This window comes from Hyaena hyaena, unplaced genomic scaffold (genome assembly GCF_003009895.1).
Source record: "Hyaena hyaena isolate Hyena2069 unplaced genomic scaffold, ASM300989v1 scaffold_368, whole genome shotgun sequence".
NCBI classification, from domain to species: domain Eukaryota; kingdom Metazoa; phylum Chordata; class Mammalia; order Carnivora; family Hyaenidae; genus Hyaena; species Hyaena hyaena.
In genome coordinates this window covers 16,050-33,092 of record NW_024080989.1, presented here as the reverse complement: position 1 = coordinate 33,092, position 17,043 = coordinate 16,050, and the positions used below count along the sequence as shown (strand labels likewise).

The following is a 17,043-nucleotide window of genomic DNA, read 5'->3' as shown; positions in this document are numbered from 1 at the left end:
AATCACCCAGGTGAATCGAAAGCCAGGTGACACAAATGAGTTACACGTGTGCTGGGATAGTACTGCCCTCAGCCCTCAGGGCTTCTCAGGCTCCAAGAAACCTTATCCATGTGCCTAATCATGCTGGACAAATAGTATGTTCTCTGTGTGCTGTGAGTGAAAAAGATTGAGAAGTACTGAAAGACCTACCTAACTGGACTGGTTTGAAGTGTTGTATTCCTATATGTTCTTTTCAAATCTAATACTATGTATCTGGGGTTATTATATTTTTGTTAGAGGAATATACCAAATGTAGCCATAGTGGAGAGTTACAAAAATTGTGTTAAGGGTTTGGGGATCATTGGTTTGAACTGAGTCACTCACTCAGCAAAAGAAGAGTTCCCAACATACGTTCCCCAACTGTGTCATAATTCGATTCAACATGAATTTATTGAGCATTCCCAAATACTCTGCTGTTTTTCACATAGTGCTTATCACTTTCTAACTTTATAATTTATTCATTTATTATGTGTGTGTCTTCCATGTGGAATGTAAGCTCCATGAGGACAGGCAGTTCTGGTTTGGTTTGTTCACTGGTGCTGAAAACATTGCCTTGCACATACAGGTACTCAGTAAATGTTGAGTGAATCAATGAACTTTATATGTGCCAGGCACTGTGCTGTATATAGGAAGCCCTTGCTAGTATGGGGGACAGATAAATAAAAGGCAACTACAATGGGAGGTGGTAAATGAAGTTGTAGGAATAAACAGGCAGGGTTATAGAAGCTCAAGGGGATGAAGGGCTGTATGAGTCTTGGAAAAGCAAGCAAGGGCTTGACCAGGCAGGAGTGGGTAAACCTTGCACTATGGGATCACTGAAGGCAGAAGGAGTCCAGGAGCAGGAAGGAAGCCCATAGGCCATGTGATCTTATGACAGGATAGTGCATTTCCTAGGAACTTGGAAATTATTAAAAATAGAGCCCACAGTTGAAAAGCCATCCAGGCTCTGGGATGGAGGCTTTCCCCCAGTGGCTGGATACTAAAGTATCCAGCAAAACAGCACCTGTTACAAGAGACAGGGTAGAAAGGTCTGTGTGTATCAGACTCTGCCCTCTTCACAAGGAGCCGGGGATCCTCCTTTAATCAGAGAGTAACCAGCAGAGGAAAGACCAATAGCCACCTTCACTCCCAGGAGGAGAAAAAGAAAATGTCAGCCATACAGGAAGAGTCAGGACTGGTGAAATGAAGTTAGGGAGGGGAAAGACATAGGTACCATAGTGAGCTAGGCAATCACAGGCCACATAATGATTGTAAGGATGGCCATGTGATCCCAGGGTCTGTATGTCACATTTTATTATGGGGAACTGTGAAATAAGCCATTCCCTATTCTTAGCAGTGGTCTCCTTAGAGTCCACATTGGCTCAACAGTATTTCAGTATTTCCTGAGTGCCTACTATGTGTAAGATACTACATTCTGTCTTAGTGAAAGTGGCGGGGTTGAAAACAGCCCTGAGATAGGAGAAAGCATCTGACAGGAGGTATTTATGGAAACTGGATCCAAGGCCTTGAAGCCTTCAGGTGTCCTAGCTCTTCCTCTCAGATTAAGTCCTGCCAATGAAAGTCAGAGTTCCTTCCTATTCTCTGCGTTAGCAATGGTGGGCAAGTCAGGAAGCTGACAGAAGCTGTGGATCCACCTGAGAAAAACACTCATGGTGTTTTGCATACAACCCATGGGTACATGGACCCCAGGTTTCTGACCAACCAGTTACTCTGTGCTAATCCTAGAAGAGCTTTCCCCAAGAGGGCCTGTTCTGAGTGAGTTCACCTGCTTCACCAAGGATCTCAGACCTCCTCACCTTCCTTAGGACAGTGAGGAACAGGTAGTTCCAGAAGGCAATGGCATGTTTGCTGCAGTTCACACTCTCAGAACTGCCTCTGGAGCCCAGGCATATGGTGAGTGGGAGGGAGGACTAGTTGGCACTGAACCAACCTCCTTGGAATTAAATCTCTCCTGACTGGTTTCTCATACCCCTAAATTTGTGAACACTTAACCTCACAGAAAACACAGTTCCCCAGGCCACATATCTCTCACACGTTAACAAACTCTTGAACTCTGGAAACTTCCTTGGTCCCATCCTTTCCTTTGTGTCCCAAGGGGAGTGACTTCGAGCATCATTAAGGACCTCGAATAGATGGAGCTACAGACCATGTTGCCCACAAATAGCCCATAGAGAGCCTTATGATAATCTTATGACTCATGGATAACCTCATGACCCACAGATATCTCAATGATATCCTCATGACCCATAGATTTCTCACTGATATCCTATAACCTCAGGAGTCATAGATATCCTCATAACAACCTCATAACCCATAGATATCCCACTGATGTCCCTATGATAACCTCATGACCCATAGATATTTTCATGACCTATAGATATCCCATAGAGAGCCAGGACTATATTCAGGAGACTCATGATCTCCACTTATTTTTTGTCCTATGCTTTTGCTTTGGTCTCTCCCTCTTTCAAAGGCTTAAGTTGCAGAATAGCAGGTGAGGGGCAGGAGGTAGGAGGACAGGTGAGGAGATTAACAAGCTTCCAAGGTGTTCCTAAGACCCCATCACTTCCTCAGCAAGCAATGCTCAGCAGCCACCAGCAGGTGATTCTCTGGTCTATGTGGCTCTGGCCTGAGAGGAGAGCACCCCTTTTGTCTTCTCTTTTACTTTCTCTTCTTTATTCTAGGCCACCTACTTTTGGGGGCAGACTGGGTAGAGAGCATACAGTGCTGGGTGGCTCTGAAGTAGGGCAATGCCTGGAGTGATGAGATTGATGTCTTAAATCAGCTGGAATGGAGCTATTAAGAAGAGAGAATAAATAAAGACATATTTCAAAAAAATGACCCAGATTGCTGACACCCTTATTTAGAGGTGAAACAGGATGGGTTTTCTCAAACCATTAAAGCTATATGTTTCTTAGGCCTATAACAAAGGAAGCTTTGTGACTTTCATAAGGAAGGCACAAATTTAGGCACCTTGATGTCCACCATAAGCAACCATTGTGGCCTCAAGGCCCAAGGACTATGAGGATGACATCAGGCTTTGCTGAAACACACCCCTTATTAAAATAATTCCCAGAATCCAGAGACACACCAAAGATGATACTGAATGAAAAATACAGAAGAACCTTCTGAAAAGAACATCTAATTCCTTGAGGGCAATTTCAACCTTAGACTTCAAATCCAACATTTATTTTTTCCCAAAAAGAAAAAAAAAAAAGGAGAAACAACACCCCTTGGACTCTAGTCTGTCAAGGCTACTCTCAAGCCTAGCTGATTTCCATGAGTTTTCAAGTTGTGGTATTTTCTCCTATCAGGCTTGTATTACAGGCACTGGGGATTTAAAAAGACTGAATAGTTTCAGCAAATGCCAAGGGGGCTGTCACTTATTATCAAACGCAGGAAGTGTAAACTCATAGAAGTCACAGTGCTTTCCACAGTATCATTAGAGGAGAGGATGATGGCTGCTATGAATGCCAGTGCCCAGATGAGGGCTCAAAAAATCTGTGACTACTCTTGGCCTTTGACACCTTCCTTGCTGGACATAGGGTTTGCATTCACAGGTCAATGAGCAGCAAGTAAGACAACAGGTACTACTTGACTCCTTTCCACCCCCTGCACCTGCTTATCATTGTACATGGAAAACCCATGAATGCCTCAGGGCACAAGTAAAAGCCTGGATTATATGGAGAAAGACACCAACAGCCTCCTGACATGAAGGCAAGCCAACAAAATTAACTCTTCGATCTATTAAAAAAAATCCCTGAACTCATATGACACCATACATTGACATCCTGGGGAAGTTTACCAGGTGTAAGGAGTGGAGTTGTGGCCCCAGGTATGAACATCTGTGTAGGAGAAGGCTGGCTCATAGCCAAAGGAAGACATGCTTGTTTGTCCTAGGCAGCCACCAGGTGTGGGGTTGAGTTTGGTGCCTGTGACTGCACCTCTAGGTAGCTGGCCTTTCAGACATATTGGGTAAGAACACTTGGAGGCAGCTGAGCTGTTCTGGTGAGAGAACCTAAAACACAGTTCTCTCCAATCTCCCAAAATATTATAAAGCTTGCTTTTCCCAGGAGAGGAACCTCAAACCAGTGAAATTCCACTTTCTCCCTGAAGTGTTCTGTGCCAGTGTGGAGCTCTCTCTACTCTCCTGAAGTGTACTGTGTTGCTAAGTTATGTTTGTGTGTCCCCTAGCTCTTCAATCAGATCCTAGATTTCTTGGGGGAAGGACATCTCCCCATCTCTCTCCCCAGTCCCTACTCAGTCCTGGGAACATAGTAAATGTTCAATAAGTGTTTGTTAAATGAAATTATTGAATAAGTACTCTTCTAATGCCAGTGAAATGAATAAAATAAAACCAAATAATTAAATAAATAATAGCTTTGAGAGATGCTAATTTTCTCTCTTGATATACTTATAAACCATCAGTTTACTAAATGACATTCTTTATTTAAAGTAGCATGTTCACTAAGTGGGGAACACTTTAACTGAAACAGATTAAAAATTAAGAACTGCAGGGTCTTAAGTAGGAGCTACCACTTTCTCTACTCTTATACCTGTTAAAGAGCCCAGGATGCTGTTTTTAGGTTATTTGAGGATTTTTTTCTCAGCTCTTCATTTAGAATGACTATTAGGTCATCAATAGAGCTCAGCTCCATTTCTTCTTTCTTGATGCCTTCAAAGACTAATTTTCTATATTCTGTAGTGAAAAGATGTGCCTTTTTGAAGAAAAGGTGGAGTGGGGGAAAAATAGGGTAAAACCTGAATCAACCTGCCTGGATGCAAAAGACCTTTGTCATAAATGAGGGATGCTTCAGCAGCACCAAAAGCAGAGATGAGTGACCATCTTGTGTGTGTGTGTGTGTGTGTGTGTGTGTGTGTGTGTGTGTGTGAGAGAGAGAGAGAGAGAGAGAGAAAGAGAGAGAGAGAGAGAGAGTTTAGTAGGAAATATCTTGTCAGAATGTCCAGAAATGTAAGTGAGATGACAAGACAAAGTGTGGAGCTAACAACTGACTTATGAAAGCTTAAAACATTAGAATTTTGTTCCCAAGTTCTCCTGCTGAGCCCAAACTAACCTGGATACTACAGAAGACACTATTTGTGATTCTAAAAAATCTTTTCTTTATATGATTTCTCATTAAGTATTCTTTTAATCCTATTTGACGCTCAATTTCTATTTTAAAAAAATCAATGAAACAACTGATCCTGGAGAAACCAATTGTAGGGAGGCAATGGGTGGTGTCAGAAGGAAGTGATCCTAGTATTTTGGTGGTAGGGTGGGCTGGTGTGTGAGCCCAGGAAAACCTACTTACTGTGCTGCACAGTATGTAATATTCTTGGGGTCCCTGGATCAGGAGGGCACTGAGTGATCAGAGATCAACAGAATCCTTTTGATGAAGGATTATTCAGGCATCTAGATTGTGAAAGAGCTAGAATTGTGTATTCTTGGGTGATGCCTACTCTACTGCCACTTCCCTTTCCCACAGGTCTTATATGGGACCCTCTCCAGATGTTCCAAACCCTGAGTAAGTGGCCATGTTATTCTGTTTCACAAGAGTATGGGGCTATCTCAAGTACAAAGTCAGCACTGAACAGACACTTGATTGATGTTTATGCTACTTAATTGTGATTTGGCCACAATGTGGAAGGGATAATGTTCAGGGTTTCAAATTGACTCTAGTTCTTAGATCATGTCTAAGAATCCTGCAAATCATCTTGATTCAACAGTCTCTTCTATCTTCAGGAAGGCATGTGCTCAAACCATATAAGACAAGTTGTCTTGAATTATATGCAAAAGGTGAGGGGTGTTTGGTTAGGAAAAAAAAACCAAACAAAATCTGAATGTAGAAATGGAAACCAATGGTAATGCCATACAATATTAGACTATTCCCTTTGTCTTGGTGCTTCACTGCTTCTAAAGAAGCTGATACTTTTTATTTGATCACCTTTCTCCACTATTTTTAAAGAGGGTAGACATCCTCAGAGTAAATGAAGAGGCTTTGGCTTAAGAAGCCATTGCCCAAGGAAACCATACCTTAAACTGAGTTTTGGCTTAGTTTTCAAATCCTCAGTATCTCCTAGCTCTTACCCTATCATTTGCAGACTTGGTATAAGAAATGTTTCAGCAAACCATTCACCTAGTTGGGACCTTGACCCAATGTATGGCCAATAGCTTTAACAGCTGAGGAACTCTTCAAGTATTACAGTTTGATTTTACTTTTTTAGTCCACTAACTTTTCAAAATCAAAGCAGTGGGAAAAATAACAGATGTCACAGAAAAAGAAAAATAGACTTGATATTATTCACAGTAGGAAGCAGGTGTCTGCCATTTGCTACTGGTGACCTTCCTGGTTCCTTCCATCCCAAGCTATATCCAGTGATTGAATCAATTGCTTCTTTAGTACTTTAATGGCCAATTCTCTCCCTAGGAATATCTAACTAGGTGTTTGATAGTTCAGAATGAACCTGGATCTGGGGTTTCCATTTATTGCTGTACTTGAAAATCTTGGTTGCTCCTTCCAACACCCTCTAGACTTGTCCCTTGTATTTGAAGGGAAATGCTTTGTTCTGAGTGAAAGACCCTATTTCTCCAATTTCCATGGAACCCATAGCTCTCTAGACTGGCTCAAATCCAGTGGCATCAAAGCAGCACTATGCAGATTGAATAGGTTAGATTTCTAGGGGTTTTCAGACTCCAGCCTAGGCATCAGAATCCCCTGAAAAGCCTTTCCAAAGTGCAGATACTGGGTCCTAACTTTGGAACTTCTAATTCAGTGGTTTGGAGGGAATTAGAAAGCTCCAAGTTTTATAAAACACATCAAGACTTGGGAGTCTGTAGGTTTAGAGATACAAGCCCAGAGGCAAGGAGGAGGAATGCTGAAGGGGGAGGAAGTAAGAAGGAGAGAGAGGAAGAAGGAGGAAAGGAAGAAATGGCCACAGAAAGGTCAAAGCAATTAGAGAAATTATCTGAAAGCAGGAGCATTGGGCTGGGAAATGCTTCCATCATGAATACCCAGTATGAAGCTATTTCAGCTTAAGTTGTGTGTGTGCATATGCATGCCCATGTGTGTGTGCGTATGTGTGCACACATACACACATGCACATACACACACAGCATGGCCATTTTGGGAAGGTGCTGGGAAAATCAGAGAGACATGTCCCATGAGCCTGGGATTGTTCCTTCACCTCTGACACTTTTTCCATTCCCAGCCTGAGCTCTATCACATACACCCCAGGGGAGAAAGCACAACACAGCTGCTGAAAATTGGTGGTTGCAGTTGTGTGCTTCTTCTCATTCCCCACTCTGGCTGTCATTATGACAGTATTTCTTTGAGTCACATCTAGCTTGTGGGATATCAATGACTTATGGTCGGGGAGAGGGAGGGAATGATGAAGGAAGATCACAAAAATACATCAGGGACATCAGCAAAGTAAATTATACCTATTCCCCCAGCCCCACGCCCACCCACCCACTGCCACTCTGCCCTCAATTTGCTGCCATGGAAGGCGTTCCTACAGCAACTTAAGGCATGGATTTGAAGCTCATGTGATGAGGCTTCAAAGCACAGTTCCATATGATCATATGTTCTATGGCCTACAGCAGAAACTGCCCATGTGCAGAAGAATGTTTCTGTCCTTGGCTAGACAGAGGGATCTACCCAAGGTAGAAGAGCCACTTGGGAATATGATCAGCTTTGCCAAACAAAACAATTTGCCTAAGCATAATACGTTCAATTCCTTTTTTTCCTCTTAGAAATTGTTCAAAACCAGATTTTATTGAGCATGGGTCTCAAAAATGTTTTCCAGTGTTTTGTTTCAATTTGAGGGTGAGATGATTTGACTTTTGTCTTCTTTTCAACGTAGCACAACATAGCAACTCTACCATGGCACAGACTTCAGTTGTACAACCATTATTCAGTTTAGATTTACTGTTTCTCTAGAGTGAACTTTTCAGTCTGAACTGGATGTTATTTACGCCTGAATCCTGTACCTAGGAGCATCCCTGGCATGCAAGGAATGCTCAGTAAATGTTTGCTGGGTACAAAGCTCTCGGGCAAGTTTCTAGTCATCATTTGCAGAGAAGTACACATTTCATGGCAACACTGGGTTTCAGCTAGAACATAAAAACTGGGAAGAGGGTCTTTGAATCAAGAGGACATGGTGCTTATGAAAAAATTAGAAGATGCAATGCCCTGTATCACATCTCTGTGTTGTCACAAAACTCTTCTGATTTTAGGAAGAAGTCAACACCTCTCTTGGCATCAGTCCCTTTCTATCTGGCAGCTCTGTTCAATGGGAAGTCATTCACTTCCCTCTCCCTCTTCCCTGCGTTAGTGTGTAGACACTATTCCCTAAGCAGGCTCTTAGACTGTTTTCAGCATGGCCAAATAAATTCGACTATTTGCAAAACTCTGGGTGAGATGGTATTTTCAAGACTGGCAACAAGCATTTTTCACCCAAATGCTGGAGAACAACACTGGATTCTGGCAAGTCATTCCTCATGCTCAAGTAGGAGATACTATAAAGAATTATATTTTCTGGAGCTTTTACAAATAATAGACATAACTCTGCCAGAATGGAGACAACCCAAATATGGTGTGTATATTTGCCTGTCCCATAGGCAAAAATCTGGCACTTTAACAGCTTGAAGGTTGGCAAAGTAGTGTTGGCTGCTGGATAATAAAAGGGGCATCTTGAAAGTAAAAGAAGATTTACTGTTGACTGGTTGACACTTCGGAAGTGGTATTTCTAAATATGCATCGCATAACCAGCAGAGTATTTTGTTAGCAGTGAAAATGATGGCAAAGTATTCTAACATGATAAGGTATGATTAACATGAGGAATAGAAATATAATAGCATGCTATAATGCTACACAATTCAATAAAAATGGTTTCTTGTTAGAAGACCAGGCCTGACTTTTCTCTTTAGCCCTTAAAATTAATAATTGTGCTCTTTAGCTCTCTTTTGGGGATGGATGCAAGACAAGGATAAGAACAGAAGGAACTCTACAGTGAGAAGGGGAGTTGAAAAGAATTCTTGTGTCAGGTTTGGCCACCTGATTTACAGAGCATCGGCTGCACGCCAGTGTTTCTCACTACAGTAGGACAGACTGAGAGATGACATTTCTCTTAGGCTGGTGGGCAGACAGAGAGACTCATTAGGGTGCAAATTTCATGCTTTGTTTCTCAGGAAAGACCTGGAAGAAATCAAAGACATTCATCAACTATTCCACCAAGGTGTGTGACCATAAAGTCATGGGGGGAATGGAAAAGGGAGATGTCAAAGAAAGGCTTGCAGCCTTCTGGACTCCTTGCCTCCACCCATCTCAAGCTACGTACCCAGTATAGCACATCTGTCCAGCCCTCCATGGTGATGCACTGGAACACTGTCAACATGGCGAAGGCAAAATTGTCAAAGTTGGTGATGCCGTGCTTGGGCCCGTCCCAGCCGGGCTTGCACACAGTGCCATTCTGGCACTGCCGCCCATGGCCGGTCTCCAGAGCACAAGGGGAAGGATCATCTTCTGCTGGAACATCTTGAATGACCAGGGGAAAAGAGAAGGAAGCAGAGGGGATGGAGAGAGATGGGCAGAGAAAGGAGAGAGAAGTCAGAGAGAAAAGTGATAGGATAAGGTTGATGGGATAGGCAAAACAACTACAACAATAATGCAGAACAAGTTTTCATTAGATCCCCCACAGACAAATTAAACAACATAAGGAACTAGGTATTCATTTAGGCTGCCATTGAAAGTAGCAGATCAGTACTTTCAACTAATCGTAAGACTATATTTTAACCTCAGTTATTGATTTCAAAGACAGTAAGGCTATTATTGTACTTTCTGTTGAAACATGTTGACATCATAGTCAAATGGCCAATTAAAAAATAATGATGATGCAATTACCCCAAGTGGAAAATATCATGAAAAATAATATTTTTCTTCTTCTTCTTTTTCCTTCCTTCCTTCCTTCCTTCCTTCCTTCCTTCCTTCCTTCCTTCCTTCCTTCCGTTAAAGTCTCTATGGATACTTCCATTGGAATACCAGAGTTTGGGTGAGGGCTATATTGATTGGAAGAGTCTTTCACATAATTAGCCAATAAATCCCATTTGATTACATTTTTTTCCATTACATGTTACCTGATGCATTATCATGCATGCAAATCATTTTACAGTGGAAGCCTTATGTTGATACAGGTTAAAAAATAAATTCTGACCATAGGTGGAAAGTATCATCCACAGCAGTCTTTATTATAACCCTTGATTCCAAACACAACTGATTCTCTTTTATGCACGTGGAACCTTGCAGCACTGCTTTTTGCTCTCTAGCATTAATACCTTTCAGAAGAGATGTATCATTTTATGACCTCTAATCAGGACAAAGCGGCAGTGCAGTCAGAGTGGCTAAAATGAGCAAATCAGAGGACTCTAGATTCTGGTGAGGATGTGGAGAAATGGGCACCCTCCTACACTGTTGGTGGGAATGTTAACTGGTGCAGCCCCTCCGGGAAACAGTGTGGAGATTCCTCAAAAAATTAACAATAGAACTCCCCTATGACCCAGCAATAGCACTGCTAGGAATTTACCCAAGGGATACAGGAGTGATGATGCATAGGGGCACATGTATCCCAGCGTTCATAGCAGCACTCTCAACAATAGCCAAAACATGGAAAGAGCCTAAATGTCCATCAACGGACGAATGGATCAAGAAGATGTCATTTATCTATACAATGGAATACTACATGGCAATGAGAAAGAATGAAATCTGGCCATGTGTAGCAACCTGGATGGAACTTGAGGGTGTTATGCTGAGTGAAATAAGTCAGGCAGAGAAGGACAGCTACCATATGTTTGCACGTATAGGAGGATTAGGAGGAATTTAACGGAGGACCGTGGGGGAGCAGAAGGGGAAAAATAGTGGGGGAGAGGGAGGGAGGCAAACCATGAGAGACTCTTGAATGCTGAGAACAAACTGAGGGTTGATGGGGGTGGAGGGGAGGGGAAGGGGGGTGATGGGCATGGAGGAGGGCACTTGTTGGGATGGGCACTGGGTGTTATATGGAAACCAACTTGACAATAAACTATTTTAAAAAAAGGACAAAGTGGCAGTGGGTAATAAGGAGAATACTCAGTATGGACAGAGCTTTTTCAGAAAACCATATAACATATCTACTGTGGCTATAGACAGAGCTTGGGCTAATTCCACATGCCAGGAAGAGCTACTAGGAAATTAATAGTTAAGATGTGTCTTATATTTTTGGTGTGGGGATCATTGGTAAATTGAAATAAGACTTAGCTGATCTAAGAATTCCCATTATGGTAAAATACTGAGAGTCACAGCCTTAGCTGTGGAAGGTAATAGTTTGGAATTCACAGAAATTTGTGAAATTAAAGACACTGTCTTATGTTTACACAAGGTAACAGTAATACATAGAATAGACTCCAGTCCTGACAAACAAATGACTGCCTTTAATGACAGTGAAAATATGCCCTGGGATAGAGAATTTACTTGTAGTTCTTCATTTAGAGGTAACAGGTCACCATAGGGTCTTATGCATTAAAACAATTATAAGTGTCTAGTACCTCTATATTGAAGAATATTGGTTGGTTGGCTCTTTCTCAATTTGTGGTTTCAAATATGAAACTGTTCATTTCCAAGAGGAAGACAGGAAGAGGAATATTAATCCTAACTAAGAGACAGTTCTTACAAAAATGGAGTTGAGCAGTATGGTTGAAAATATATGCTGGAGTGTGTCTTCTTGGCTTTTTTTCTTTTTTCTCTCTTAACAGCTTTATTGAAATACAATTTACATGTCTTACAATTCATCAATGTAAATGTACAGCTCAATTATTTTTAGTAAATTTATATAGTTGTACAGCCATCACCACAATCCATTTTAAAACATGTCCATCATCCTCCCAAATTCCTGTGTGCCTGTTTGCAGTCAATCCCTGCTCCTATCCTTAGACCCTAGCAACCTGATTTACTTTCTGTCTCTATAGCTTTGTCTCCCTAGAAATTTCATATATATAGAATCATATAATATGTGGCTTTTTGTGCCCATCTTATTTCTTAGCATAATGTTTTTGTGTTCTGTGTTGTTGCACATGTCAATATAGTATATTCTTTTTTATTGCCAAGCAGTGCATTTCATTATACATCTATCACCAGCTGATAGACATTTGGATTGTTTCCAGGTTTGGGCTATTATGAATAGAGCTGCTTCCTGGCTTATTCCTGGCCTGGTGCTTCAGGTTGCATGTGAGTCTTTGTGTGATGACCAAGGTGTAAAGGTCTGCATAACTGGTCACTGAACTGTTTGAGGGAAAGACAGCGTCTACACCATTTCCTGACTCTAGGAAATGGTGGCTCCCAGGAGGGCTCCATTCACGTAAATGAACTCTCCTTAATCTTCTGTGACTTTTGATATTTTGAAATCTTTGTAGATTTGGATGTGAGTTTAAATAATGGGAGGCTATAAAAGGAGGGAAACTAAAAAGTGAACCCCAAACCTAAAGAATACATGCAAAAGTGGGCAAGAAACACCAAAAAAATTGAGAGGCTGGAAAACCAAGAACAAAACAGATCATATATGCTGCTGGGCTCTGACCCATTCTGGTGATGGCTTTCGACCGTGATGTGTTCAGTCACTATAATAGTGTTGGAATGATATAGAAGATGGGAGAAAAAGAGAAAGTGAAAGAACAGAGGGATAACTTGCATTTTGTTTTATTGTCTAATGAATAAAGATGCCATTAATCCTTGTATTGTGACTGCTCATCTGACAGCCTTCCCTGCATTCTCTATTCCTGAAACAGACAAAAATAAGGAAAAAGTAAAGGTTGCCAAAGTGAGTTCTGAATGTCTTCAAGGAAGAAAAACATTTTGGGGTTTAAAAAAATATATATGTTGAAAGGAAAATGTCATCAGGGGAAGTGATCTCATTAATAAAAAAGAAAGGGATGAGATTCAGAGAGATTCTCTAAAGGCTCAAGCGCCACTCTGCTATTTTAAATCTATCTTGAACAACAATAAAAAAAGATTTGAGAACAATTAAGAAGCAATGATGATCTGATAAAAATAGGTATCTATAAAAAGCACTAAAGGGAACACTTGAAAAATGTGAACACACACAAATCAGCAGGTCCTTGCAACATGCACTTGAGGGTGGGGGGAAATTGGTTTGAATGTGAAAATGTGTTGGTGTTCTTCTGCAGAGTCATGAAGTCTCAGGGAGGAAATGAGGAACGTGAAGTAGGAAACAGAAACAAAGATGTGGGCCCTATGTTTTAAAACAGAAGTGAAGAGAACTGGAAAGTCCAAATTAAGTTTGTGGTAAACGAATGGAAGCAAAGATTAGGAGAGATTTTAGAAATGCAGTTAATACCAACAAGAACATGAAATCCTGGGAGAGGGCCAGTTAGGGGTTCCAAGGAGAAATCACCAAAGACAAAATCAATTACTTTTTTAGGACCCAACTTTAAGAAGTGAATACAATGGAAGTGATTTCATTTCTAGGTTTGAGCCAACCAATTCTCTGCCAGTCTCAGGGGTAATTAGTGTGCTTGGGGAAGCTATTCAGAGTAACCTGGCTCAGAGTACCATCAAACAGATGGGACAACCAGAAACAAAAGGTGCCGGCATATGGTGATATATCTGTTGAGGAACTAGGAAGGCACCTTGCAGATGCCTCTGGGATTGGAGAAAAATTGCCTCTTTGGAGACCACATCTACAGGGAACTAGAAGGGCAGCCTAGAGGCTGAATAATGGTTCACCTGGCCAACTCCAGATCTTTCTTTATAGAAAACATGCTTTAAAATCCAATGTGTCCTAAAATCTACAAGCACATAAAATTCATAGTCTGAGAATAATCTTAAAGTGCAAAAAAGAAGAATTTGATCTAAATTCCATTAAAAATTATGACAAGGGCTCACAAGCACTTTTGTATAATCTAAATTTGCAGTAAAATATGGCAATTCAATCCAAAGTCTGAAATTAAAAAAAAAATCACTCATTCCAAAGGTGGTACCAAACTCTCCAAAACACATGAAGATTGGCTTCAAAGACTACAGAGGCTTCAAAGACTCTGGTTGCATGGAGTATGTCCAGACTCCCATACATTTTTTTCCTTCTCGTTTGTTTTAGTCACTATGTAGGTGGGAGAGGCCCTGATGACTGTGGCATTGTGTTCTTATGGCAGCAATGGAGTAGATCCCTGGATTGTCATCAGATGGCAGATTTAGGAAGGAGGAGCTACATGAGCTCTGAATTGCAGAGTGTTGATTAAAAAGACTTCTGCAGCCATGTGTCCTCAGCCCCTCTTCCCAGCAGGGAGCCTGGTTCTACACAGAGTGAGGTCACCTTCCTGGTGGAGCTGGCATGGCTCCTCTCTCTGGAACACTTCTATTGGTGTCTGTCCTTTGACACCCTGGTTCTCCAGGCTGATGGTCATTTTCACTATGGGACCTAACTTCTCTTCTGACTTGTGAAATGAAGGGAAAACCCATCACTAAATAATCTGATGCATCCTCTGGTAGGAAGCAGATTTAATTTTTTTAAATCAAGGATAGACAGCAGTATGGTTCTAAATTGGCCACTCCAATTGGTGGGGCCAGTTCTAGTCTTTATCCTAAAAATAGGGAGGCCACTATAAACTTTAGCAGGCTCTTGGTGGCTGTTTTACAGGACTGTGCAGCTGGGGCACAGAGGAGAGCACCCCATCCTGTATCTCTTTTGTTTATCATGCCCACTATTTTCTTGTCTGTTGAGGCCACTGAAGGTCTGACAATGATGCCTAGTGACTCCAATGTTCCAGGTTGCTTATTAGCATAGGCCCTTAGAGGATCTTTCCACCAGTGAAAAACATATTTTTGCTGTTTTCCCAGCAGAATGATAGAAACCATGGGCAGTGCTGGGAGCAGTATTCCTTAGGCAAGTGGTACAGAGACCTTTGGTTGCAGGGTAGGGTTGCTATCTATGTGACAGAGTTTCATCATTTCACCGTCCTCCACTTGGTATGCTGTTCGTGAGAGCCACACCATAACATATAACCCACTCTTAGGGTCTTTGACACTCAATATCTCTGTGACTGCCTGAAGACTTTGGGTCTAAAGAGTCATCAATCACTTCAATACAGCTGCATAAACTTTAGACATAATACAGTAGCTCTTAAGCAGGACTTAGAACGAGCTCTAAAAAAGCCATGCAATTAACATAAATGTATTGGCTCAGGGCTGGCTCCAGACTGAAGTGAACAAAAAGAAGGATTTGAATTCAAGGGGAAAATACTATTCATTGCATTACTTGGTATTCCTTTAAGCAAAGCTCAATTTTAGCTAAAGGCAGGATTTGCTCTAATATTAAAGAGCTTGTTTTTTTTTTTTTAATATGATAGCTTATTTTATACAATTAAGACCCAAATAATTAGGAAGTTCTCTCTAATGTGACTGAAAAAATGGTCTCTTAGGGGCGCCTGGGTGGCTTAGTCGGTTAAGCGTCCGACTTTCGCTTAGGTCATGATCTCGCGGTTCGTGGGTTTAAGCCCCGCGTCGGGCTCTGTGCTGACTGCCAGCTCGGAGCCTGGAGCCTGCTTCAGTCTGTGACTCCCTCTCTCTGACCCTCCCCTGCTCACGCTGTCTCTCTCTCTCTCTCTCCTAGAAATAAATAAAAAATATTTTAAAAAAATGGTCTCTTAAACAGACTCTTCATCAAAAAAGTAAAAACAATTGTGTAACCCTGTGATTGTAGGTTTACAGTTTTCTTGTTTGTTTGTTTTAGGACTATGGTTACGCAGCAGTGACCTAAAAACTACAAATACCCAGTCAATCCACCCAGTGAAATGGGATCATCCGGATCAGATACTTTATTTTGGTTTCTGAGTATGAATAACCCATTTCATCCTTTGTTGTACAGATTTCTTTCTCTTCACCATCCCAAGGCAAGAGGGGTCACATTTAATTTAATGCTTGGGCTGAACGGGAATTATAAACAGTACAGATGGAAAGAAATGAGGTATCTTTTAAGGCTTCAGATAGATACTCCCCTTTCTCCATCAAGATGCCAAAAACTAGAATGAAAGATCATGATATTGGCATAAAAAATCACATAAACTTAACAATGCTAACCCCTTTGAGGGGAAATAGTTTTTCAAAAAGTTTTTATATTAAGCTGCTTTATATGTCTGTTTAAAGTTTTGTCAATTTTTGTTTACGTGTTTTTTTTAAAGGTGCAGCTGAGGTTTTAGTAACCTAAAACAGCAGTGTGTAGCATGTCCCACAGACAAATATTTTAGTCGTATTCAGATAAGTGCTAAATGGGCCAGCATTTCTTGTTAACTATATTGGTTTGTGGAAGGAACACAGAGAAGTCTCAAAAAGGCCCCCTGTAACAGGATGCTGGGAGGTTCTGCCTATGAACGGAGAAGCACAAAACATTGAGCACAAAGGAGGTAGGATGAGCCCCAGAGAATGGAAAGGACTCAGGGTTGTGATAGAGGCATCTACTAGCTGCAGGCAAAACTGCCAGGGCTTTGGATGACAAGTGACACTGAAAGGCCAATGGAGCAGAGATGCACACCATCACTATGTCAGTTCAATTCTTTTTTTTTTTTTTTTTTATTTTTTTTTTTATTTTGAGAGAGAGGGAGTGAGAAACAGAGTCCGAGCAGGGGAGGGGCAGACAGAGAGGGAGACACAGAATCTGAAGCAGGCTCCCGGGTCCGAGCAGTCAGCACAGAGCCCAACGTGGGGCTCACCCCACCAACTGCAAGATCACGACCTGAGCTGAAGTCAGATGCTCAACTGACTGAGCCACCTGGGCACCCCGGGTCAGTTCTGATTCTTAAATTAAAATATTCAAGGTTGACTAGGTTGTTTCTTGAATCACACAGCTCATTTAAACTGTTTAGCAGTGCTAGACGGGAGCTTGCATTAGCTGTCCTAACAGAGATCTATTTTAGTAAAAAGAAAAATTACCAAGAGAAAAACAATACCAATCTCTGCCTCTCAC

At 41.5% G+C, this 17,043-nt stretch overlaps 1 protein-coding gene across 1 annotated transcript in view; it reads right to left on the bottom strand.

The window, feature by feature from the left end:
* CACNA1C (calcium voltage-gated channel subunit alpha1 C) overlaps window positions 1-17,043 on the bottom strand; it is a 205,855-nt gene that overhangs the window by 187,666 nt on the left and 1,146 nt on the right. The window contains exon 3 of the mRNA XM_039250015.1: window positions 9,379-9,575. Within this exon, the coding sequence (XP_039105946.1) occupies window positions 9,379-9,575 (197 nt within the window). The remainder of the gene's footprint in view (window positions 1-9,378; window positions 9,576-17,043) is intronic.